The sequence below is a fragment of the Petaurus breviceps genome, unplaced genomic scaffold (assembly GCF_028583685.1).
Source record: "Petaurus breviceps papuanus isolate PSGF00001 unplaced genomic scaffold, PetGlider_PUasm1.0 213, whole genome shotgun sequence".
Taxonomy (NCBI): domain Eukaryota; kingdom Metazoa; phylum Chordata; class Mammalia; order Diprotodontia; family Petauridae; genus Petaurus; species Petaurus breviceps.
This window is the reverse complement of record NW_027185860.1, coordinates 12212995-12238846: the sequence shown is the minus strand read 5'-3', so window position 1 is coordinate 12238846 and position 25852 is coordinate 12212995. Positions and strand designations below refer to the sequence as shown.

The 25852-nt window shown below is 36.3% G+C and overlaps 1 protein-coding gene across 1 annotated transcript in view; it reads right to left on the bottom strand.

Annotated features, from left to right (window-relative positions):
- Nucleotides 1-25852, bottom strand: part of ZNF654 (zinc finger protein 654) — a 140251-nt gene that overhangs the window by 31282 nt on the left and 83117 nt on the right. Inside the window, exons 3-6 of the mRNA XM_069093927.1 lie at nt 14966-15047; nt 9099-9234; nt 5158-5360; nt 4504-4643 (exon numbers count right to left, since the gene is read on the bottom strand). Coding sequence (XP_068950028.1) covers nt 4504-4643; nt 5158-5360; nt 9099-9234; nt 14966-15047 — 561 coding nt within the window. The remainder of the gene's footprint in view (nt 1-4503; nt 4644-5157; nt 5361-9098; nt 9235-14965; nt 15048-25852) is intronic.

Genomic DNA, 25852 nt, shown 5'->3' with positions numbered 1-25852 from the left:
GATGAGAAATCAAGATGCTGTTAAACAGATCCAAACAAATGAAAGAATAGAAGACAATGTGAAATATCTCATGGGAAAAACCACTGACCTGAAAAATAGATCCAGGAGAGATAACTTAAAAATTTTTGGACTACCTGAAAGCCATGACCAAAGTAGGAACTAGAAAGCATCCTCCAGGAAGTTCTCAAAGAAAACTGCCCTGATGTTTTAGAAGGAGAGGGCAAAATAGAGGTTGAAAGAATCCACCAATCACCTCCTGAAAAAGATCCCAAAAAGAAAACTCCTAGGAATATTATAGCCAGGTTCCGGAATTCCCAGATTAAGGAGAGAATATTACAAGCAGCCAGGAAGAAACAATTTGAATATTGTGGAAAATAATTGTCAGAATAACCCAGGATCTGGCACCTTCTACACTGAGGGATCAAAGGGCTTGGAATGTGATATTCCGGAGGTCAAGCGAACTGGGACTAAAACCAAGAGTCACCTACCCAGCAAAACTGAGTATCATGTTTCAGGGGAAAATTTGGTCATTCAGTGGAATAGAGGACTTTCAAGCATTCTTGCTGAAAAAACCAGAGTTGAATAGAAAATTTGACATTCAGATACAAGAAGCAAGAGAAGCATGAGATGGTAAACAGGGAAAAGAAATCATAAGGAACTTATCAAAGTTGAACTATTAACATTCCTACATGGAAAAAAAATAATTTTATTTTATGAAACTTTTCTCAGTAGTTGAAGGAATTAGAAATATATATATGTCTATATATGAGGGTATATGGGCATATGAATACATATGTGAATGTGTGTATATATGTTTACAGGTATATGTAGATAGAGGGCACAGGACCAATTGAACAGGAAGGGATGATACTTAAAAAGTGAAATTAAGAGGTGAGAGGAATATAATGAGAGGAGATGGGGAGAGACAGATTGGGGCAAACTATCTCATACAGAAGAGGCAAGGGAAAATGGTTACAATGGAGGGGAAGAATAGGAAGGCAAAAGAGAATGGGTCAACCTTATTCCCATTGAATCTGGCTTGAGGAGGGAGGGAAATACACACTAAATAGGGGATCTCCCTCCAGGAGAATGGGGGGAAGGGGATGAGAGGGGGGATGATGGAAGGGAGGGCAGGCTGGCGGGGAGGGAAGTTGGAAGCACCCACTTTCGAAAAGGGACAGGATCAAAGTAGAGAATAGAACAAATGGGAGGTGGGATAGGAGGGAGGGAAATATAGTCAGTCTTTTACAATATATCTACTATGTTATTGTTTTGCATTAGCCGCACATGTACAACCTATACTGAACTGCTTGTCTTCCCAGTGGGGGTGGATGGCAGGGGGGGAAGGGAATGAATCTGGAATTAAAAGTTTTAAAATCAAATATTCAAATATATATATGTGTGTGTGTGTATGTATGTGTATATATATATATATATACTATTATTAATACCATCTTACATATAATTAAGAAATCAGGCACTGAGGCATAGAGATCCAATGGAAAAGTCAAAACGGGTATGGGAGAAAGCAGATTGGAGGAGGGGATATCCTGTGGGACTGCTGTTTTGGGGGGATGGGTGGGGGAAAAACAGGGAGAAAATTTGTAACTGAAAATCTGGCAGAAATTAATGATGTAAATCAGAAGTTAATAAAGCATTTAAAAAAAAGAAAAAAAAGACTTTTGGGACATTGTGCATATAAATATATTCTATTGATTTGATAGAAAAATTTGTGAATTCTGAAAGGTGGTCAAAGACATCCTTTGTTGTAAGTCTTAGCTGTCTTTCCTCATCACATATAATTATGATTCCAGAAATCAAGTACTTGTCATCAAATATGGGAAGCTTGCTTGATCTTCTATGAGATCACTCCAAAATAAAATTAGGCAAGGTATCTGGCTGCCTTCATACTTATAGATACTAAACTCATGGCATCCCAGGTGGTTTGCCTAATAGGGAGAGAAATAGCTAATGTTTTCTGAGATTCTTTTAAAAAAAGTCTTCCTGTAATATTCAGTCACCTATAGGTAATATCCCTGTGATACTTAATCACATACATGATCAATGAAGACTTCTATTGTACTGAAGCCAGTGTGATAAGTGTTTCTATATAGGAATTTATATTTGTAAATTAGAATATGGGGGCAGGGAGGCTAGGTGGCGCAGTGAATAGAGTGCTGGCCCAGGAGTCAGGAGGGTTCAGATCCAGCCTCAGACACTTCACACACACACACACACACACACACACACACACACACACACACACACAAAACTAGCCGTGTGACTTTGGGCAAGTCACTTAACCCCAGTTGCCCTCCAAAAAGCAAAAAAAAAAATAAAGAAATTAAGAATATGGGGTTGGATGAGTTCGTAGTTGTTACTAGAAACTTTGTAGTAGTTAAATATGAGAATTTTCTGCTGTGGGAGTAGATGTAAAATGGTAAGAATCTGGTTAAATGGGAATAATTTACACCAATTGGCAAGTATAAAAGGAAGAGTAGACTCAGAACAGCAGAGAGACTAAGGCCGGGTGGTTAAAAGTTACGAAGAGTTACATACAAGAGCTCAGCCAGGATCTGTAATGATTCCACGGAAATACTTCTAATTTATTCCATTATTAGAACCTTTAGATTAAAGGGGCTTGGTTTGAGCTTCAAGTTAAGCTTCTAGTTGAAAGGTATGAATTCCCTGGGGGAATATCTCATTCAAAGACGATCTGGGAATAGAGACACAGAAGAGATAAGTGTATGCTTTATCATAGGGCATTAAAAAATTTCTGATTCTGGTATCAAGAAAAGCAGTAATAGGTGAGGGCTTAGCCACTTGTATTTATGACTCTAGGCTGATTAGTGAATTATCCTTAGCTAAGCAGAGGGACCTCAGAGAAAAAAATGCCTGCCTGCTATATCCTGCTGTCCCCAGCCCCTCTTCACTATATTAACATAAGAATATTCCAACTACAAGGGATATATGCCTTTGTGTCTACATACTGATAAATTCATTGAAAAGGATCTTGATAACAGTTGATAATTCTGTCAAATTAATAAGCTCTTAACTACCATTACTTTAGTGTCTGCACATATTGATGCATCCCCTATGTATCCATACCCTTCTAACAGTACACAACAAGGATAAAAGGGAAGTAAGAAACGAGGGGTTCAAGGGGAACACCCCTGAGGCTATTCAGAAAGGAATAGAAAGGGAAGGAAACAGGAGAGAAAGAAAAGAAAGCAAAAGGTTGACCTCTTGAGTAAAATCTGGTAGAAAAGGAAGATAAAAAATTCAGGATAAAAGTTAATGGTCCAGAAGCTAAGTAGATCTTTAGACTCAGAAGGTGTCAAAATCTTATTTGATGCCCCAAAGTGCAGAGGTTACAATTTGGCTGGCCAAGAAGGGGAGGCCAATTCCTTTGGATATACCTAAATTCTATTACTATCAATACTAACACTTACATCAAAAGTATTTTTGATGGAAAAATTGGAGTTGCCCTTGTAGTGATACTTAATATAGCTTGGAAACCGGGAATATGCTCTGTTAAGCAGGTCTCAAAACCAAGGAGACTTGGGATAATTAAAAGTTTTCTAAAAACTCTGAACAAGAACAGGAATTTTATTTATTTTAATAGCTTCCTAATGATTCCTCAATCTTTAGAAAAGCTACACACACACACACACACACACACACACACACATGCATGTGTGGTGTTATAGTAAAAACTGCTTTAAAATTATTTCTTCACCCAGTACTAGAAATAATTACATTTTTATGGTAAGCTTTTGCACAAATGTAATTTGGAATCTGAAATCACTGCTAATTCAGAAAACAAACAAATATTTTCCCCTCTCAAGATCTTTGCAAATTACTGTGCTCAGAAAGGAAAAAAAATTTTCTTTTAAAATTAAAATGTACCATCAAAGTAATAATAAACAGGAAATTATCTGACAGCTTTACAAAATCTTATGGCACATTACAAATGACAAAGTCAGACTGAAGGAAAACACCCTGAGGCACAGAATATCCTACATTTTGTCTTTAACCTTCCAGAGCATAGGATAGGTCCTTATTTTGAGTAGGTACTTAACAGATATCTGCTGCACTGAAATGAACTATTGTTTATTCTGAAATATGCCTTCTAAGTTTTTTTGAAAAAATTTCCCTATTCCCAATCTCCATTAAGTTAAATTTTACCTCAAACATAATTATGTAATGAAAAAATGGTTCCATAAATCATACTATTTCAAACAAAAATCTATATTCAAAAGAGAAAGCCTCTGATCCTCTTACCTCTAATTCTCTGAACTACACAATAATGTACAGTAAGTATATTTGCTTAGTAAGTAAGATTTGCTTAAATGGTTAATTTTCATTTGTTGGTCAGTACAAAGAGACTTTGCTATTCAGGAGAAAAACTAACACTCTTAATGCTTCTTTTATTTTGCAAACATACATCTCAAACTCTGATACCCAATAATTCTGGGAGAGTTTCTTATTAGAAAAACTTACCAAATACAATACATGTCCCCATTCTGGAGCTGTGGAATTAGGAATGATTCACAGAGCTGCAAGGCTAATGTAGTCTTGCCTTCTTTTTCGGTGTTACAGATGATATCAATTCCATTCTTACAATCAGTTCTCAATACATGCTATAAGTTAAAATAAGATTGGGTCATACAAATACATATAAATATACAAACAGATGAATAGCTGAAACTATATTATCTTACATTATTCTATGGAAGAAGTAACTAATGTTTAGTTTTCTTCCATGAAGGTCTATGTGTCTGAACTGGTAAAAGTTGTCTAGGGAACACATTCATTCACCAAATTAAAGGTCAGAAAAGTTAATTTAAACATTCAGTATCTTAAGAATTGGTTTAAAGGGGAATGATTAACTTTCCACAATTCTTATTTAACTTCTTTAAATTAGTTAACCTGTTTCCTTTCTGCCATATCCAAAGCTCAAGACAAATTTTCTTGGTGTCTAATCTGCTAGTTTCATTATTTGTTTTGTTACAATATTTGTAATTCAACATAAAAATGAAATAAGTTACTAGAAAAGAAAAAAACTTGGTTAGTGGTTTTCTTAGAGTTTAGAGAATTAATACAGATATACACTATATCACTATTTAATTCACTAGATTTATTTTCAGTTAGTACCTCCTGGAATAGTTGATCTTCTAATGGTGACATATATAAACATGTGAAGAATGCTTGATGGAAGTACAAGTCTTTACTGATATCTGGGTGATTTATGCAACATTTGATAAGAGCCATTGCCTCTGGTATACGTTCACAAGCAATAAGGTATCTGGCACGTAGTTCAAAGAACAGTGGATTTTCAGAGCTCAAATATTTGTTAACTATATTAGAAAAGAAAAAAGAAGCATGTTATCTAAGAAATAGAATTTTGCAATTCAGTGTTACCTGAAATTTTATCACTTTAACAATCATTTCAGCTTACAAAATAATACATAATCCATTATGCTTTACGTTAACAAAATTTAATTATATAATTGGAAAAGGGGTGAAACAATGATAATAATAGATTTGAAAACTGATAAATGCAGTGACCAATTATGACTTCAGAGGACTAATTGTGAATCATACTTCCTCTGCCAAGGTGTTAGAATATAGATTTAGAATGAAGTGTATAATTTCAGACTAAGTCAATTTGTGTGTGTGTGTGCGCAGGCTTATCACTGGGAGGTGACAGTGATATAAAAAGGAAAAAAAAACATCATCAAACTCAAAAAAGGAGGTGAGGGCACATCAGGCATCCAAACTTACCAACTTTCTTGCGAGTCTCAAAAAATAACTAATATTTTAATTTAGGTTTGGTTATTTTAAGCTATATTAAAAAATTCTTAATTTGGACTGATTGTGGGAAAGCAAGTCTAAATTAGTGACAAATATAGCTGGTTTGGTAATTTAGACTCGGGTTTTGATTGTTGTTTTGGTCTGCACCATGATTTCATCTTTGTAGGGAGCTCTAGGTCAAGAAACTCTCTTGAGCAACAACTGTTCTGCAATTTAAAAATACTTAGAGAAATGATTGGGTGCACTGAGAGGTTAAGTGACTTGCCCAGTGTGATACCAATAAGTAATTGTGGAAGGCTAGACACAAAGACAGGTTGTTCAGAAGTTCTAGGTCATCCTGACTCTGGAGTCCTGAGTCAGCCTTCTATCCACTAGTCTACCCTGCTTCTTCAGATTCTGTTAAAAGTAATAATATGTATGTGTGTGTATGCCAGATAAGGGTACCTTGAAAATCCACCCTAGTTTAAAGATGAGAATTATGATTTATTTCTAACATAAATAAAAGCTTATAATGTATTCTCCTTGCAAATATTTGCCCCTACACAAATTATTGCCAATTCCAAACTGCCTTCAAAAATAGGTAGTTTCCTACTTACTAATGAGTTACAGTCTTAAGTTATTTGCATGAAATTAGAATGACCATATATATAGTCACATATATTAACACACATTAACATGGTATTACTTTCAGTCAGAATGACCTTTCCTATAATAGGCATAAATGTATACATGGTAGTTCAGTTTCAAGACAGCATACAAAGACCAATTTGACATAAAGTACCTTAAGCAGACCATAATGATATATGTTCCATGAAACTTAACTACCATATATAAACAGCATCAGTGATAAATTACTGGGCATTCAGAATTCTGATTTGGAATGTTAGTAACCCATGCCCTCTGTAGTTCTACTAGTAGGATTGAGGACTCCTTTAGCAGGCACTGTTTCCCATGATTTACAAGGCAAGATTCAGTAGAATAGGCTGCTGAAGAAGAGGGGGCTGGAAAGACGGAGACCACAAGGTCACCACATTCCACTTGCTAGTCGTGTTTCAATGATTTCTGGGGGGGTGGGAGGAGAGGGAGGTAGAGAAGAGGGAAGAAGCTCCAGAATTATACTACATGCCTTGCCTTCTTTCTTCTTCCCAGGTTTTTTCCTTCTTTCACCAATCCCCTATGAAAGAGCATACCTTACCCTCTTGTTTAAAGCAAAAGAATGCCTTTTGATGACTTCTGAGATTCTATTGCTAAGAGTAAGAGAAAGGCTCCTTTATTATCCATTATCTGTCTCCCTCCCCCATTTTTCCTCACCTTTTCATTTTAATCTTAAGGAAAAGAAAAAAGATCCACATATGTGATAAACAGTGGGTTTTGGAGTTGAACTCATATATATTTCATTAGACTGAATGCATTTTTATCATAAAAGCTAAAGCACTAGGACCAGAGAGGTAGAGATAGTAGTGAAAAGCTAAAATGTTCAGCAAAGAAGGGGAGGGAAAACCCCAAGAACGGACATTTGGAAGGAAGGGAGTTTCTACAAGGCATCTGGCTAGGACAGTTGATCCAATACTTAAAATGTGCTACAGAACTAAGAGCTTGTTATGCCACTGGACTAAAGACCATGGCTTTCAACTTTTTTTTTATTATTTCTTTTTAACATTCATTTAAAAAAAAAATTGAGTTTCAATTTCTTTCCTTCTCTCCAGCTCCTCCCCTATCCATTGAGAAGGCAAGCAATGATATCAAATTATCCATGCGGAATCATGTAAAACATTTCCATATTGGCCATGTTGTAAAGAAAAAAAGGCAAGAAAAATTAAGAAAGTGAAAAAAGTGTACTTCAATTTGTACTCAAGGGTTGATCAGTTCTTTCTCTGGAGGTCAATAGTATTTTTCATCACAAGTCCTTTGGCAACTGTCTTGGTTCATTTTATTGATCAGAGCAGCTAAGTATTTCACAGTATTCATTACAATACTGCTTGTTTACTGTGTACAATGTTCTCCTGGTTCTGCCCACTTCACTTTGTATCAGTTCATATTAACCTTCCTCCAGGTTTTTCTGAAAAGATCCTGGTTGTCATTGGTTGGCACAACAGCATTTCATCACAATCATATACCAAGACTTGTTTATTGATTCCCCAATTGATGGTGATCCCCTCAATTTCCAATTCTGTGCCATCACAAAAAAAGAGCTGCTATAAAGATTTTTTTGTGCATATAAGTCCTTTTTTAATTTTTCTTTGTGATATTGCTGAATCAAAGGGTATGTAGTTTTATAGCCCTTTTGGCCCAGTTCTAAATTGTCCTCCGGAATGGTCAGGTCAGTTTACAACTCTACCAACAATGCATTAATGTCCCAAATTTTCCATATTCCCCTTCAACATGTCATTTTTGTTTTCTACCATGTTAGTCAATTTGATAGGTGTAAGGAAGTACCTCAGAGTTGTTTTCGTTTGCATTCCTATAATAGTGACTTGGAGCGTTTTTCATATGATTATTGATAACTTTGATTTCTTCTTCTGAAAACTGCCTGTTCATATCCTTTAGCCGTTTGTCAACTGGGCAATGGCTCTTATTTTATAAATGTGACTCAGTTTCCTATATATTTGAGAAATAAGGCTTCTAGTAGAGAAAATTGTAAAAAAAAAAATTCCCTCCAGTTTCTTGCTTTCCTTCTAATCTTGGCTGCACTGGTTTTGTTTGTGCAAAAACCCTTTTTAATTTAATGGAATCAAAATTATAAATTTTCAGCGGTCCTCTTTTTCTCACATTTGGCAATAAATTTTTCCCTTATCCATATCCCTCTGACAGGCAAGATTTTCTATGCTCCCTTAATTTGCTTATATTATCCTTTATGTATAAATCTTGTATTCATTTTGAACTTATCTTGGCTAACAGGTAATCTTTGAAGTTTACATTAACATTATATTTACCATCTTAATATTAAGGTTCGAGATTTGTTTTTAAGTCATATGTTTAATATATTGTACAAAACAATATATTATGACAAATGACAAATGAATATTTTATTTGAATAAATAAATAAAATGAATAAAATATATTATGAGAAATGACAAACATTTCTTATTTCTGTCACTTTGGTCACATATTTAACATGTTCTTAGGAACTACTCAAAGTAGAAATAGCTGGAGAAGCAGTGTTATGCTCTTTGCTCATTTAGTTTCATTAGTGAAACCATTTCCATTCAATTATTTAGTAACAGAAATAAGCTATTGGAAAAATGCAGGATTCAATTTTACTTTATGTGTGCCTTAAATACCTATATCCTGAGGCGTTGGCTTGGCCTTAAGAACTGCTTGCAACACTGGATCTTCCCAAGGTCCACCACCTCTAATAATTCGAGTTACCAGCTCCAGATTCACATTTCCATATCTGCTGAGGTGGTTCTGGCATTCCTAAAAGGAAGAAATAAGGTTAGTTTTCTGAATTTAAAGGTATTGTTTTAAAAGATGAAGCAAGTTTTTTATGATTAACGAATACTGGAAAACAATATAATTTTCTTTACTAGGCAAATATTCATATTCAAAGTGGCACTAAGTGGTTCCATGTGTTCAACTTTATATGTATATATTTTTTAAACTAATGAACCTTCCCAGATCAAATTGTATGTAAAAGTGACTATCTCTTTCCAAATATCTTTCATTTTTTCAGTTATTTTATTCATTTAAAATTTTTCTTTAAAAAATTTTTGGAAACATTTATTATCTTTCCTTCCTATTGTCTCCCACTAATTAAAAAAAGCCATCATGAGAAAAGCAAACATTAATTTTGCTTTTATTCTGTAATTGATTTTATCCTACAAACTGCTTAAGGTTCTGTCTCTGAACTTAGTTCAGAATTCAACTAGCCTTCATTAAAGTTTAGAAACTAGTTCTCTTGCTTATCACTCTTCTAGTCTTGTCTCAAAGAAATCCTGCTATCCTTGGGGATGTGGGTGGATACCAGAGTTCAGTCTTATACTTGACACCACCAAACTATTCTTCAAGGACATCTGGTTTGCTATTCAAAGAAGTCTGACTTTGCAGGTGGTCTCAAACAATGAATACTTCTCAGTCTTAGGAGGGAAGGAAGAGGTTGTTGCTAGCCTGTATTCCCAATTTCCAACCATTCATACTGTTTCCCATCTCTCAGGTATGTAACAATTTTATCATCAACTCTATCATTTCACCCTGTTCTGTTCCTTGTTATGTACTCTCTGAAAACCCATTAAAGGGGAGTTTTCCTTTTGCTAGGGGTCTTTGGCATATACTGAGGCAAGCCACTTATCCTTTTATTAACAGGTTCATACCCTGTTAACAGAGAATGTGCCTTAGTCTACCTTTGTTGAATTTTACTTGATAATCATAAATATGAATAGCCCCGCAAACTAATTTCTCAATCATGCGTAATGATGATCAGTTGTATATAGTTTCTGAAGACATTCTGACCATTCCAAAATATTAAAAAAAGTCCTTTATTAGTCAGGGAAAAACATCTTGTTTAAATGTTGCAGTAAAACTAAAGTTACTCTGGGCATATAAAAAGTTCATCCATGATTCAGCAATTGAGTTTTTGGCCCAAGAAACACAAGAAGTAAAGGTGAGACTTAAATAAGCCACTCTAATACCCGTATACCTAGCCCTGGCTCTCAGGCCCCGGGCATAAAATTTCTTCACTATATGTGGTTAGTGAAGCAACTATCATATTATCCTTATCTCTAAGGGGTTTAAGATTAATTGGGCCTAAACAAGGTGGAAATGAAAGTGCATTTACTATCAGGAGTTTGTGCCATTTACTTTTTGTGGATGGAGACTAATTTAAACCATCAATTTAAGACACTCATAACTCAAAAAGTTTTCCCCTTACCTTTTCTAAAAGACACAATCTCTAAAAAGGTTTAGACAACTACAGATTCAGATAAGTTTACTACTTAGCCATAAGGATATGGAGCAATAAACCTAAATACTCAGCTCATTTATGAAAATACCTAATAGATATCTGAGACCAGAGATTATCTGTGTTAAAGCCAGAAAGCAAATTACATAGTTTTCTTCACAACAAAGTCATTTTTTGATGTTAAGCTTAAATATAGAAAGATAATGGAAAAAGAAATACATAATTAAAATGAAATTAAATAAAGTTAACAAATTATTTTACTAAAAAAACTATCATGATTACTTCCAAAAGTCTCAGAGATTTATTATACACATTAAATAAGAATTTAAAAAATTAGTAATTTGGACATGGTGTGTGTGTATGTATGCATGCATATATAGGTCCAAAAAGTTGTTTTCATATTATTCTATGCCTTTGATAAGTTCCTCTAATTTTTCTCTTCCCTACCCTAATGCCAGTATTTGTGTGTGTGTAATTCTGTCACATTTTCCCAAAATATTTTCATTTGACTCAATGCTGTTAATGATGATCATAGCTATTTTTAAGAAAGAGAAATAGTACAGACTTATAGCACACTGATTAATGCCTATCTCAACAGCAATGTCAACGAAGCTATGCATTCTTTGAACCAATAAAACTATTATTATCTTATTCCCATAATTTAAACCTCATTTTGGTGAGCTTATGGAATTATTAAAATTCCTACTTACCTAAAGCCTAGTAAAATGAAAATTCTCATCTAGTGTACAAAGGGGGTAGATCTTATAGTACTATATGGGGGCTAGTACTATTTAGGGCCTATAAAGCAAGGAGAAGTCTTTGTGGAAACATTTGAGATTGTTGGTTTGAGTAAAAACTACCAGAAATAAACAGGAAATGATAACATCATTTATGCTGCTCTCCCTTCCTCAACAGGTTTCTTCCAGGATGGAGTAAAGATACAATCTTTGAGAACAGAGTCTCATTCTAGATTGGTATTCAATTGCAGCCTGTTACTGAGTAGAGATTTATAGTAAAAATGTAATGATCCACAGGAAGAAAAAGTGAGGTGATAAAAAGCAAGCCATGCTCTTTTCACTCTTGGGACTTGCCACTCTCTCTAAGGCACTGTCCCCTTAACATTATCCTCCATGTCTCTATTCCATTCAGACTTGCTTTCATGAGCAAAAGCAATTCTTCCTTTCTTTCTCAGCACTTTGTGGCTCTAATAAAACTGTTACTATTAAAGTACAGCCATTTCTGCTATAATGCTTGTTTTGAAAACATGAATTCATTCAATAATGTAAGCATAAAGTGACTTTCATTTGCTTATGCGAGAATGCAGAAAGCTGTACCACTTCACAGTCTCAAACACTGCAACCCTTCCAACACCCACTTCCACAAGCAAATCTCTGGTCTTTTTCCAGGTAAAGTAACATATTTATTGTATATTTTCTGGTGCAGTAGGAAAAGTGGGCGGAGAAGAACTGTTTCACACCCCCTCACTCCCTCTTCCTCTAACCTCCACCATCGGACCAGTCCCCCATCCTCCCCCCGCCCCACTCCCAGTCCGAGTTGTGGTCCACCAAGGAACCTCCTTCACTACAGCCACCGACGTTGCCAGTCCAGGTCTAGGCTGAACACAGCCACCGACGTTGCCAGTCCAGGTCTAGGCTGAACAACAGCTCATGGGTGCTGCTACCATTTATTGTAGCACTTTTGTATTTCTTAACCAAGTAACATAACACGTGCTACCATTTTTATTAGGTTGTTTTTTTTTTAAATGTTACTGAAAAAGGATTTAAGTATTGTTCTTCTAACTCCATTTTCCCATATGACCTGTGGTTTTTATTATGAGATTTTGCATACATACATAGCATAGTGATTTTTTAAGGAAAGCATATGTCACATTACAGCAGAACTGCACATATTAGTACTTTTGGATAACCTTATTTAATGAAAGCTTTTCTATACATTAATTATCTGAGAAGGAAATACAAGGGCATGGAAAGAGCACTAAACTTAAGAGTTAGAAGTCTGGATTTGAAGCCCTGCCTTGTCATTTGCCTCCAGGTGAGCCACTTTTCTCTAGGCTACAGTTTCTTGGTCTATAAGATGAAGAAGTTATACTAGATGATCTCTAAAACCCCTTCCATTTCTAATAGTCTTAGTGTGCTGAGATATGTGATGATTAATGTATAGATGAAGAGAAAGACCAGCAGAGCTGAACGAAAAATATTAATGGTATTAACGGCAAATGTTCTACCCATGAAGTGGGAGGACATTTGGCCAGGAATAGATCCCCCAGAGAATGACCAGAGGTCTAAAGATCTGGCTCTAACCATTACTTGGGGGAAAAAAGTAGATTCCCATTATAATTTAAAGGCACTAACCCTTTAGAAGACATATAACATAAATAAAAAATAAATTCCACTATGTTGTATTATTTGTTTAGATAAAAGAGATATTCATCATATACCATACTCACTAATAATAGGGACAATTAGAGTCAAGTTAAATGTTTTGTTGATTCCAAACAAATCACACATAAAGAGGGTAAACCTTATAACTAAGAGGGCAAATATATATATATATATATTTTGCTTTCTGGAGGGGAGAGGGCAGGGCAATTGGAGTGACCTGCCCAAGGTCACATAGCTAGTAAGTATTAAAGTGTCTGAGGCTGTATTTGAACTCCAGTCCTTCCGACTCCAGGGCTGGTGCTCTATTCACTGCGCCACTTAGCCAGCCCTAAGAGGGTAAATATTATCCTTTAGCCATACTATTCTTAATTATAAGGGTCAGGGACTCTACATGTAATTTTACTGGTACAGGGAACTGCAAAATGAGTAACTCCTCTACCAAAGTGGTCTAGCAACTTCTCTGCAACTTAAAGAGTCTCAGAGAGTTACCCAGAGTGTTCAGAGATTATTTGAGTATACAATCATCCATATATGAGATATTCTTGATAAAACTATGTATTTTTCAAAATATTTTAATGGTTTAGGGTAGGATAATACCTACATATGACCCTCAGTGAAATATATGTTGTTCTACATTTGGTAAAAAGTACTTCCTTAGGGCCAGCTAGGTGCCGCAGTAAATAGAGCACCTGCCCTGGAGTCAGGAGGACCTGAGTTCAAATTCAGATTCAGACACTTAACACAAAAACTAGCTGTGTGACCTTGGGCAAGTCACTTAATCCCAATTGCCCTCCAAAAAAAAGAAAGAAAAAAAAAGAGTGCTTCCTTTAGGAACTGAAGAACTGTTGCCAGCTATCAGTTATAAGCAACTTTCTAGCTCAAACTCAAGAAGTTCATCACAGACAAAGGCCTTCCAAATTCATACAAGCATAGATTTAAGATCTGGAAGGGATCTTAGGGACCATCTTGCCCCAACCTCTCATTTTATTAATAAGGAAACAGCTTTAGAAAGGCTAAATGACTTGTATAAGGGCACAGAGGTATTAGGTACAAGAGACAGAATTTGAACCCATGTTCTCTGATTCCCCTGTTTACTGGATCATGCTATTTTCCTATAGAGAGAACCCAACAATTTTAAAACCTTCCAACCATAAAAATGTTTGAAAAGTCTAGAAAGTTTTGCCAAGAATATCTTATAATGCATTTGAATGCACTGAATGAATATAAATATCCTATCTCAAGTACATCATCTTTGTTGTAAATTGCTAAAAGGTCAAAGGACTAGTGAAAATACCCATTCAAAAGGTTTCTCTCCAACTGTAATCTGGTATATTCCTATCAGCAGAGAAGGACTACTACAAAGAGCTGAAAGTTATAATGGAATCTGTTAAGTAAAGGATTAAAACTCTGCTTGCTGGACTTCTTTTTCCCCCTCATAATGTGTCACTTTATTGCTTCTAATCATTTATTTCCGTTAGTTTTATCTGGCCCTTTTGCAGTTTAGCATCCTTCTGAGGCTACAGAAATTTAAAAACAAAACAAAAAATTTTTGAGCTATTCTAGGTCAAATGAGACAAATAAGGAATTGAAGTGGTTAGTAATCAAAGCTTTTAAAAGTGACAAGACTATTAACAGTTCCATATATTTACTATTAGCAAAATGATTGGGTTTTCCATAGAATAATAAAAGACTATAATTTTCTTTACTATTGTACAGATTGCCTGAAATTCTAAAAATTACAGCTTTAACATCATTAAGCAAGCTAAAACAGGCAATGTATTATGTATGTACGTATGTATGTACGTTTTAGTAATGAAGTGTATTTTACATGGAAAATTAATGTCATTACCTGGATGGAACCAAGAATATCCTTTAATGGCTCTTCATAAAATTCATCTTTTCCAAAGAACAGCAGCAACTCAAAGAAACTCCTAAAAAATATCAAGAAATCTCAGAGTTTTGCCCCAATCTAAAACTGTAAATGCCAAATAAAAACAAGGATAACATACATATTTTTAAAAGTAAAAAATTTCACCGGCCAAGTTCTGCCTTCAGAGTTAACCGTTATAAAGTTCAACTTAACTGCTTACTTTGTGACAAATCTCATTCACAGTTAACGTTGCAGGTCCTCTGCACACAACAGGTACTAAGAGCCATGTATTGTCCATGACAGTCTTGGCTTTACCCCTACTTTGCAAACAGCCAATAGGTCAGCAGAGAAATACTTATTTTGAATCTACCAATGATAATAGTTACCCATATTTACTATGTGATACATGTATGTCCACAATAATATATGTTTATTAAAATTAGAATAATTTCCTTTATTCTAAGAACGATTTAAACCAGCTGTTTAGCATTGCTATTTGGGGACAAAAAGAAAATACCACGAAAAACAAATGTATGAATCTAGTGTAGGCAAAAGAACAATAATTTTTTTTTAGGTTAGCAAAAAAAAAAAATTAAAGATTTATTTCCAAGGAATACTTTTCTGAAATGTAGTATTTGTCACAATCTGGGCAATATATGATCTTCGTTCACTCATGTTTTCCTGTGTGACTCAATCTCTTCAGAATAGTATGGGTTTCATTGAGGAGAACCTATGTTTGGGAATTTGATGCAATCAGCAAATTGTCCCTCACAAACTAGACTATATTGAGAAATGAAGTATAAGGAATTCCTCTTCCATTTGGAATTTGTGTAGGATACCTCATTAAAAAAAAAAGGGGGTAAATATCTTTTTTAAAAAACCACATCTCTTTGTTTTATGCTTTCTTTGACATCAATGATCAGAGGATTCCACTGAATAAAGTTATATCTGTGCTTGTATCTATAAAGGAATCTTGTGTACTTAACACATGCACGAGGAACATTTTGCAGGAAGAGAGCTTTAAAAATTGGGTTTGTTCTAATGAGCTAAATGCTTCTGTCACCAAAAAAATCAAACCCTTTAACTCAGTTAGGTACAGCCCTCTCCTTCCCATCTGAAGTCCTAGGACTCTTTCAAACAAACCAGGAAGAATTCATAAAAGTCATATTCAAGATAAAATCTAACTGACAACTTAATACTTTTTTTCCACGTTAGTAGTATGTATGTGTAGGGTGTGTGTGTGTGTGTGTGTGCTTTGGTTGGGTGGTGAGGAGAGAGAAATGCATTAGACAAAAGCCATCACCTCACTGCCTTACATGCACATCACTCACTGCCTTACATGCACATTTAATTGTTCTGCCAATCACCACTACTGAATAAACCTCAGTGGCTCCCTATTACCTCCAGGATCAAATATAAATTCTTTGCTGGGCATTTAAAGGCCTTTCTAACCTGGCTCCATCCTCTCTTACCTGTCTTTTTTTACTTTACTCCTCTTCTGAAACCCTAACTAACTCAGCCTACTTGCTGCATCTCACACATGACATTCAATTCCAACTTTTATGCTGCCTGTGTCACACGCTTGGAATGTTTTCTCTCATCACTTTTGTCTTCTAGCATGATTCAGCTCAAACTCTCTCTTCTACAGAAAGCCTTTCCAGGTCTTTCCTTTCTCTCATGACCCTTCCCTAAGATTAACTTCCATTTACATTGCCTGTATCCTTTATGTACATTGGTATTTGCATGTAATTTTCCCCATCAGAATGTGAGTTCCTTGAAGAAAAAGACTGCTTTTGCCTCCTTTCTGTCACCAGGACAGTGCCTGCCACACAGGAAGTATACAAATCCTCACTGATTTACTGGGTGTACTCTTCTCCTAGCTTTATTTACTTCACCTGCATCAGTTAATGAAAGTCTTCCTTTACTTCGTCCAAATCTTCATATTTGTTGCTTTTTACCTGCAATATTATTCCATTATATCCATATACAACTTTCAGTTATTTTCCACTACACAGGCATCTACTTTATTTCCATTCTTTTGCTACTGCAAAAGTGCTGTTTATATACCATTTCTTCCTGAGTCATTAAGCACAAATTTTCTCTTTAGTTTGTATTTAGTAATTCACATTACCTATAATTAAGGTGCTTGAGGCTTGGGCAAAGAAACACATAATGGATTTCTGAAGCTGCCCACATTTCCCACTTAGTCATTATTTTACACTTAGAACAACCAAAAAGAATGAAGCTTTTTAAGTCCTATGTAAGAAATGTCATATCTATTACCAAAGGCTAGGTTTTTGAGATAATTGAAAATTAAGAAATTTTTGAATATGTTCCCAAGAAAATATTTCAGACAAAGCAGTCACATTTTAAACCATTGAAAGCTCTGCTTTTGAAAACTTTATCTTTTTAAACACTCATTAAATTCTAAGGATAACAGAGAGAAAGGCTGAATTAGGTTAATCTTCTTTTAAAACCTTGTTTTCATATTAGGATAATCTCTCTTAACAGGGAGCTATGCCACCTGTTGGCAGAAGGAGGCACCTATGTAGACTTGAGAAGAAGGATAGAGTAAGCTGAATAGGAACAAAAGAGAGCAAGAGAGATAAACTTGGATTGCTGGGGTACAAAGCAAGCCCCAAACCCAAAAATCCGGAGTCTGAAAAGCAGTTTACTAAATCTTTTCCCACACACTGACACAGTAGGGCCAGTTTAAAAAAAAAATGAAACAAAGAATGGTGTCTTTCAATTGTCTCTCTTTCCTCAGCATCTAGAGCACGGTTTCTTAAACTTTTTCTACCTTCAGCACTTCTGAAACTGTGAATCTGAACCCCATATGGGGTTGCTGAGCTAAACCACTATCTACAGCTGTTAAAAGTACTGATAATCATGGTAAACCTTAAGGAAAAAAAACACTCTATGAATAAATCTATAGTTTTATGAAATAATCTACTTCTACTTTGATCTTTTATATTAATTAAAACAACAACTCTAAAAGTTTTCTGCTATATTCTGTTGGTCTTGACATCACTATGAGAAGAGTAATGATGTTACCATAAAAATTTTTTTTTCATCAAAACAAAGTATTTTAAGACATATCTCCCCTTGACCCCCAGACCTTGTGTCACAGAGGCTTCTTTGAGTGACCTCACCCCAGGAGCCGGGCCCGGAGGAAACACCCTGACTGAAAATCTCCCAGAAGAACAGGAACAACGCCCTGTATTGTGGGGCTGCCTAAGGTGCCCTAGCTTGCTCTAGCCCTTTTACCTTAAGAAGTGTTTCTCTATTCACTTTTTTTTTTTTTTGCTTTTTGGAGGAGGGAAGGCAGGGCTGTTGGGGTTAAGTGACTCACCCAATGTCACATGGCTAGTATTTTTGTGTTAAGTGTCTGAGGCCACATTTGAACTCAGGTCCTCCTGATTCCAGGGCCGGTGCTCTATTCACTGTGCCACCTAGCCACCCCTATTCACTTTTAATATTAGTGACTTCCCTCTGTAGACCATTTTCATTTCCATTGTCAATATAGTTCGTACATAGCTGTTTGTATGTTGTCTCCTCCATTAAACCATGAGTACTCCTTGAGGTCACGGACTGTTCTTGTTTGTCTGTTACCTTTTCTGGTATCCTGAGCATTTAGCATGTTCCTAGTACATACAAAGTAAGCACTTGACACAGTTCGCTGACTTGACCTGATGTGTCCAGGAATAAAAAGCTCCAGAAAAGTCAAATCCTTACTTTTCAGAAAAAGTGTCAGTATTAAAATGCACACTGAAACAAATAATCTTTGAAAGGGAAGACTTTTAGTTTACTTGCTCCTGTGGTTATCTGAAGTCTGGTTTTAATTTTTTTCAAATTTGGTAAGTCTGACTGTACTCTAAATTATTTCCAACATATACCACACAAATAGGCCATATTTCAGTAATAACAGCTAATAATAGCTCGCATTTCTATAGTGTATACTATATGCTAGGCACTGTACTACGTATGTTACAATTATTATCTCACTGAATCTTTACAATCACCCTGGGGGGTAGGTGCTATTATTACCATCTCCATTTTACAGATCAGAAAACTAAGGCAAACAGGTTAAGTGACTTGCTCAGGGTCACAAAGTCATTAAATGTCTCAGACTGGATTTGAAATTAGGTCTTCCTGACTCTAGGCCTACCAATATATCCACTGTGCCACAAAAATAGTGATATAGAAATCTAAATTAATCACTGAAACATCTATTGCATTGTGAATAAAATAAAACTCTCATTTTAGAAACAGCCTAGGTAGTATGGACAAACCTTAGGACTACAATACACTTCCAATATAAGATCTTGTAAGTCATCAATAAGAGCATACAATGAACTGTACTGCCTTTCATACTGTCTCCAAGTAAAGCTTGGAAAACAAAGTATGTGGATCAAATCATGATTTTGAACATTTCTCTACCTTTGCATCTAAAAAATACTTAAATCTACACTTAAGCATTTCTCCAGGAACTTTAATTTTCAGGTTTTCTCTTTCTTTTCTAACATAGCTCAGTATTTGGTCTAGATTTGTACATATCAGCAAGTGAATAATTATAATCAATGATGGGTAAGAGTTTAACACCATCAACCCCAAAACAAAAATGCAAACAGCACACACATTTAAGTTTCATCTGCATCATTGACATTTTCCATAAAAACTGAAGAGCATATACAACCTGAACCAGATTAAAATGTAACTGAGAAATATTTAACGAAATAAATAAATGAAAATATAATAGAACACGCATCATGTCAACATGTGGCTTTCTAAGTCAGTATGAGACCACAGGGATGCATTTCTATTTGAGCTTGACATCAGTGGTCTAGACAATCAATAAACAAATTAAGGTGATTTGCAGTATTCACTGATTTGCAATGTATAAATGCTTACAACAAAAATTCAACAACTGGCTGAGTTGGATCCAGTACAACACTTGTGTACATAATCTTTATTTATATCATACTTTACAGAATTAGAAGTGCCTTCATTGGCAATCTAATCCAACTCATACCTGATCAAGCACCCTCTACAACACTTCCAACAAAAGATCATCCAAATTCTTTTTGAAGATCTCTAATGATAGGGAATTTACAAGCTAGGTAGGCAACCAATTCCAGTTTTGGACATCTAATTTCTTATTAGGTTTCCTATCTTATAATGAGTTGAAACATGACTTTCTATACTTTATACTACTGCTCTTATTTCCCCCTCTGAGCTATGCAGAAAAAGGGAAATCTCCCTTCTAGAGGTCACATAGTCCAACACTTGAAGAAAACTAGGAGAAAATGATTATGGGAGAGAATAGGGCACAGTGAATGATACTGTTTGTCTAGAATGCAGCACATATGAAGGGGAAGTAGAACGAGACAAGGGTTAGGAAGTTAGATTGGAACCAAATTTGAATGGTCTTGAATGGCAGAATCAGGAACTTATGTGTTATATAGAGAGAGAGCTTTTGAATGGAGGAGTGACATGATCATAACTGTGCATTAGAAAGAAAGACTACCTGGGTAAGAGTGAAATATGTAGACTGGAGAAGGGCTAGATCCTAGAAGATCAACAGCTACAAAAGTATTACAATAGTTGATTACAAATTGCTTTTCAACAAATCATTTCCTTTGATCATTAAAACGATCCTATAAAAGACTACAAATATATTTATATATTCTCTCAAAGTTAAGTGTACTGAACAAAAACACAGAGTTGGCAAATTATGACAGCAATACTCAAGCCTAGCTCTTCAAACTTCATCCAAATCCAGCTCTTTTCCAAAATTCAATTCAATTCAACATGCACTAAGTCTGACCCTATCATTCCTCTCTTAAAAATTTTTGGCAGCTCTGTAATGCCTCTTTGGTAAAATATAAATTCATCAAATTAGCATTTAATGCCCTGTTCTATTGGTTCCAGCCTCCCCTCCAAACTAATTTCATACTTTACTACTCCCCTTCACATCATTAACTTTCTGGTCAAATTGGCCTTTTTGTTCTCCCTACAATGTTGCATTTCATTTCTTGCCTCTATTGCTCTGCACAGGCTGTCCCTGTCTCCCATGACTAAAATTCTTCCTTGCTTCTGCCTCTAAGCTTGTAGTCAAGTCTAAGCTGAGGTGCTATGTTCTACTGTTCCTCTAAATTGTCAGTAATCTCTCCCACCTCCACTTATCTAATACTTCTTACTTGTTTGCATGAAATACCTTCCTTCAAGAAGTAATCTACTTGAAGGCAAGACTTCTATTTTTGTCTTTGTATTTCACAACATGTACAATGTCTTGCAATTCAATTCAACTAGCATTTATTAAGTATCTATGACATGCAAAGAAAAATGACAAATTTCCCTCTTCTTAACTAGCTTGCATTGATATTAGGGATTATGGTCTCAATCAGTAAGCACTGATTAAATGCTTGCTATATACCAGGAATTACTCTGGGTGGCAGGGATAAATGGTGTCAAACTCAAACAGAAATGAGTCACTAACCCATACATAAGGATTTTCTGAAGGCTACATAGTGACTTAGTTATACAATGTAATGCTATACCTATTTTATTTTAAATTTGTTTTGTTAATTATTTCTCAAATCAGATTTTAATTTCTTTTTTTGCAAGGGGGAAAGTAGGGCATTTGGGGTTAAGTGACTTGCCCAAGCTCACACAGCTAGTTTTTTGTGTTAAGTGTCTGAGGCTGCATTTGAACTCAGGTCCTCCTGACTCCAGGGCCGGGCCCATGCTCTATTCACTGTGCAACCTAGCTGCCCCCTAAAGGCTTCACAGAAAAATGGCATAAGCAGAGCTTGGAAGATGAGATTCTGAGAAGACAAGGAACAAAGAGAACATATTCTAAGAATGGTTGAGGCAAATAATGGAGTAAGGAAGAGGTGAGTCAATCTGTCAGTTTTGGGGAAGTGATCCAGCTTGGTTAAAATACAGAATTTGTGAAAAGAATACAGTCATCCCTCAACATTCAGTTTTAGTTATTTGCAGGTTGGCCACTGATAATTAATGTGAATTTTGGAGATTCACCAGTGTACTGCCGAAAATCCCAGATGATTCACAAACATAAAGAAAACATTTTAAAAATGCATAAATGCTGTATATTATTAATCTATATTACCATTACTACCATAAATATACATAAATTTATTATAAACAGTGTAATGGAAATGCAAATTTGGAAGATCTTCCCTGCCCCTGGGCTAAAGTGCACCTGAAGCCTTGGGTGGGAGGCTTGTTTTTCAGTAAATACTTCTTGATTGGCCAGTGAGTCAATAAGGTTGTTACATTTTCTGAGCCAGGAGAAGGCTATATAAGCCCTGATGTGCAGCTTTGTTTTGGGACTCAACTTTGAGAAGTGTTCTGTGATTTGATCTGAATTGTGTGAAGCCGTTGTTGAGAGTCCCCCGGCTTTGAAAAACCCAGATGATGATTTGGTATGGATGTAATGCTTGGACAGTTTGGAAATCTGTCTACTTGATCTGTTTCTGTCTTGATAATTCTGTCTGTATATTTTGAAGTTAGGTTGCTGACCTTTTTGCCCTGAACAAGGTAAATGATATATGGTCTGACTGATTAAAGTAAGCTTGTTAACCCATTTTGAGTTGCTTTCCTTTATCAAAGCAGATCCAAGAACCTGTATTGGCGGCAAACCCTGAGGATGCTTGGGGTGCTTGCTGCTACAACAGTTAAATTTTGTTATAAGTTTCAGTGTGCTGAAGAACTACCATCCAAACTCAGGCATGAGATTTTCTACTATATTGGATTGTTTTATCTTGCACTTTTTCAAGAAGGAAATCCATAAAGCAGTTGCTGAAGCTATACCAGTCTACCAGTCTCAGCAAAGACTGGAGTACAAGATACTAATTTCTCAAGTGTAGAATCTACAACTTTTTTATTGGTGCAATGTGTTGTTTTACTTGTTTTGTATGTTAAATACATATGATCAGAATTATTAGAAACAAACATTGGTGGGGCTAGAGTTATTAGTGGTTTTTCACATTTATGGGGGTCCTGTGACCCTAACCCCCTTGAATATTGAGAGTCAACTGTAGTATGACATAAGGTTGGAAAGGTAAAGTCAAGATTAGAGAAGGACTTAAATGAAAGGCTTGGGAGTTTGTATTTTATCCCAGAATCAATAAGGACACACTCAAAATTTTTAAATAGGAAGATGACTTGGTTAAGATTGGGAATATTATTATTTTTCTTCTTTTTTAAAATATTTTTTAGATGCTTTATTAACTTCTGATTTACATCACTCATTTCTGCCAGATTTTTAGTTACAAATTTTCTAGCTGTTTTTCCCCCATCCATCCCCCCAAAACAGCAGTCCCACAGGATATCTCCACCTCCAATCTGCTCTCTCCCATATTATCTCCCATACCCGTTTCAACTTTTCCAGTGGATCTCTATGCCTCAGTGCCTGTATATCTTTTTTCTTACTTACATGTAAGATGGTATTAATAATAGTATGTACACACACACACACACACACACACACACACACATATATATTTGAATATTTGACTTTAAAACTTTCAATTCCAGATTCATTCCCTTCCCCCCCTGCCACCCACCCCCACTGGGGAGACAAGTAGTTCAGTATAGGTTGTACATGTGTGGCTAATGCAAAACAATAACGTAGTAGATGTATTGTAAAAGACTGACTATATTTCCCTCCCTCCTATCCCACCTCCCACTTGTTCTATTCTCTACTTTGATCCTGTCCTTTTTTGAAAGTGGGTGCTTCCAACTTCCCTCCCCCGCAGCCTGTCCTCCCTTCCATCATCCCCCCCTCACATCCCCTTCCCCCCTATTCTCCTGGAGGGTGAGATCCCCTATTTAGTGTGTATTTCCCTCCCTCCTCAAGCCAGATTCAATAGGAATAAGGTTGACCTATTCCCTTTTGCCTTCCTATTCTTTCCCTCCATTGTAACCATTTTCCCTTGCCTCTTCTGTATGAGATAGTTTGCCCCAATCTGTCTTTTCCCATCTCCTCTCATTATATTCCTCTCACCTCTTAATTTCACCTTTTAAGAATCATCCCTTCCTATTAAATTGGTCCCGTGCCCTCTATCTATGTATACCTGTAAAAGTATATACACACATTCACATATGTATTCATGTGCCCGCATACCCTCATATATATATATGTTTCTAATCCCTTCAACTACTGAGAAAAGTTTCTTAAGTTACAATTATTGTTTTTCCATGTGGGAACGTTAATAGTTCAACTTTGGGCAGGTAGCTCAGCGAGCAAGAGCACCAGCTCCAGTGCCGGGACGACCCAGATCAAATCTGGGCCCAGACACTCAGCACCACACCCAGAAACAACAACCGGCCACGCAAGCCCGAGCAAGTCACCCAACCCCGAGTGCTTCAAAAAAAAAAGTTCAACTTTGATAAGTTCCTTATGATTTCTTTTCCCTGTTTACCTTCTCATGCTTCTCTTGCTTCTTGTATCTAAATGTCAAATTTTCTATTCAACTCTGGTTTTTTCAGCAAGAATACTTGAAAGTCCTCTACTCCACTGAATGACCATATTTTCCCCTGAAACATGATACTCAGTTTGGCTGGGTGGGTGACTCTTGGTTTTAATCCCAGCTCCTGTGCCCTCTGGAATATCACATTCCAGGCCCTTCGATCCCTCAGTGTAGAAGCTGCCAGATCCTGGGTTATCCTGATTGTGTTTCCACAATATTCAAATTGTTTCTTCCTGGCTGCTTGTAATATTCTCTCCTTAATCTGGGAGTTCCGGAACCTGGCTTAATATTCCTAGGAGTTTTCTTTTTGGGATCTTTTTCAGGAGGTGATCGGTGGATTCTTTGAAACTCTATTTTGCCCTCTCCTTCTAAAACATCAGGGTAGTTTCCTTGAGAACTTCCTGGAGGATACTTTCCAGGCTCTTACTTTGGTCATGGCTCTCAGGCAGTCCAATAATTTTTAAATTATCTCTCCTGGATCTATTTTCCAGGTCAGTGGTTTTTCCCATGAGATATTTCACATTGCCTTCTATTCTTTCATTTGTTTGGATCTGTTTGACAGCATCTTGATTTCTCGTAAAGTCATTAGCTTCCATTTGCTCCAATCTAATTCTGAAGCAATGATTCTCCTCAGTGAGCTTTTGAGATTCTTTTTCCATCTGGCAAATTCGACTTTTTAAGGCATTCTTCTCCTCATTGCCTTTTTGAGCCTCCTTTGCCATTTGAGTCAGTCTGTTTTTTAAGGTATTATTTTCTTCAGTCAGGCTGTTGACTCTCATTTCATAATTTTCTTGCATTGTTCTCATTTCTCTTCCCAATTTTTCCTCCACTTCTCTTATCTGCTTCTTAAGGTCCTCTATGGCCTGTAACCAGCTTGTATTTTCCTTTGAAGCTTTTGGTGCAGGAGTTCTGACTTCACTGTTTTCCTCCTGTTCCATGCCTTGCTCCTTCTTATCCCCAAAATAGGAGTGTAATGTTGGAATCTTCTGTCTGCTATGTTTCCTCTGCCTACTCATTTTGCCACTCAATTATTTGACTTTTGGCCTTTTTCCACAGTAGGACTCTGCCACCAGACAGGGGAGTTTTTGTCCCAAAAGCTGGGGTTTTCTCAGCTGCCGGAGGTATTAGATGGGTGCGCTCTCTGAGGTCTCCACACTCTCTGGCAAGCTGGACACACACCCAGGACCTCCACCCTGGACTGCAATCCAAATCCAAGCAGGTTAAAGCAAGAGTGATTACCCCTCAGACTGGTGCTTGGTCCCCCTACACTCTTTAGGCCAGGAGCTGAAGCCGCCACGTGGCGCTGGCAGGCTGTGCTGGCGTCTCAGAGGTTTCTCGCCCTGGGGGTAAAAGCCATGCACTCCCACTT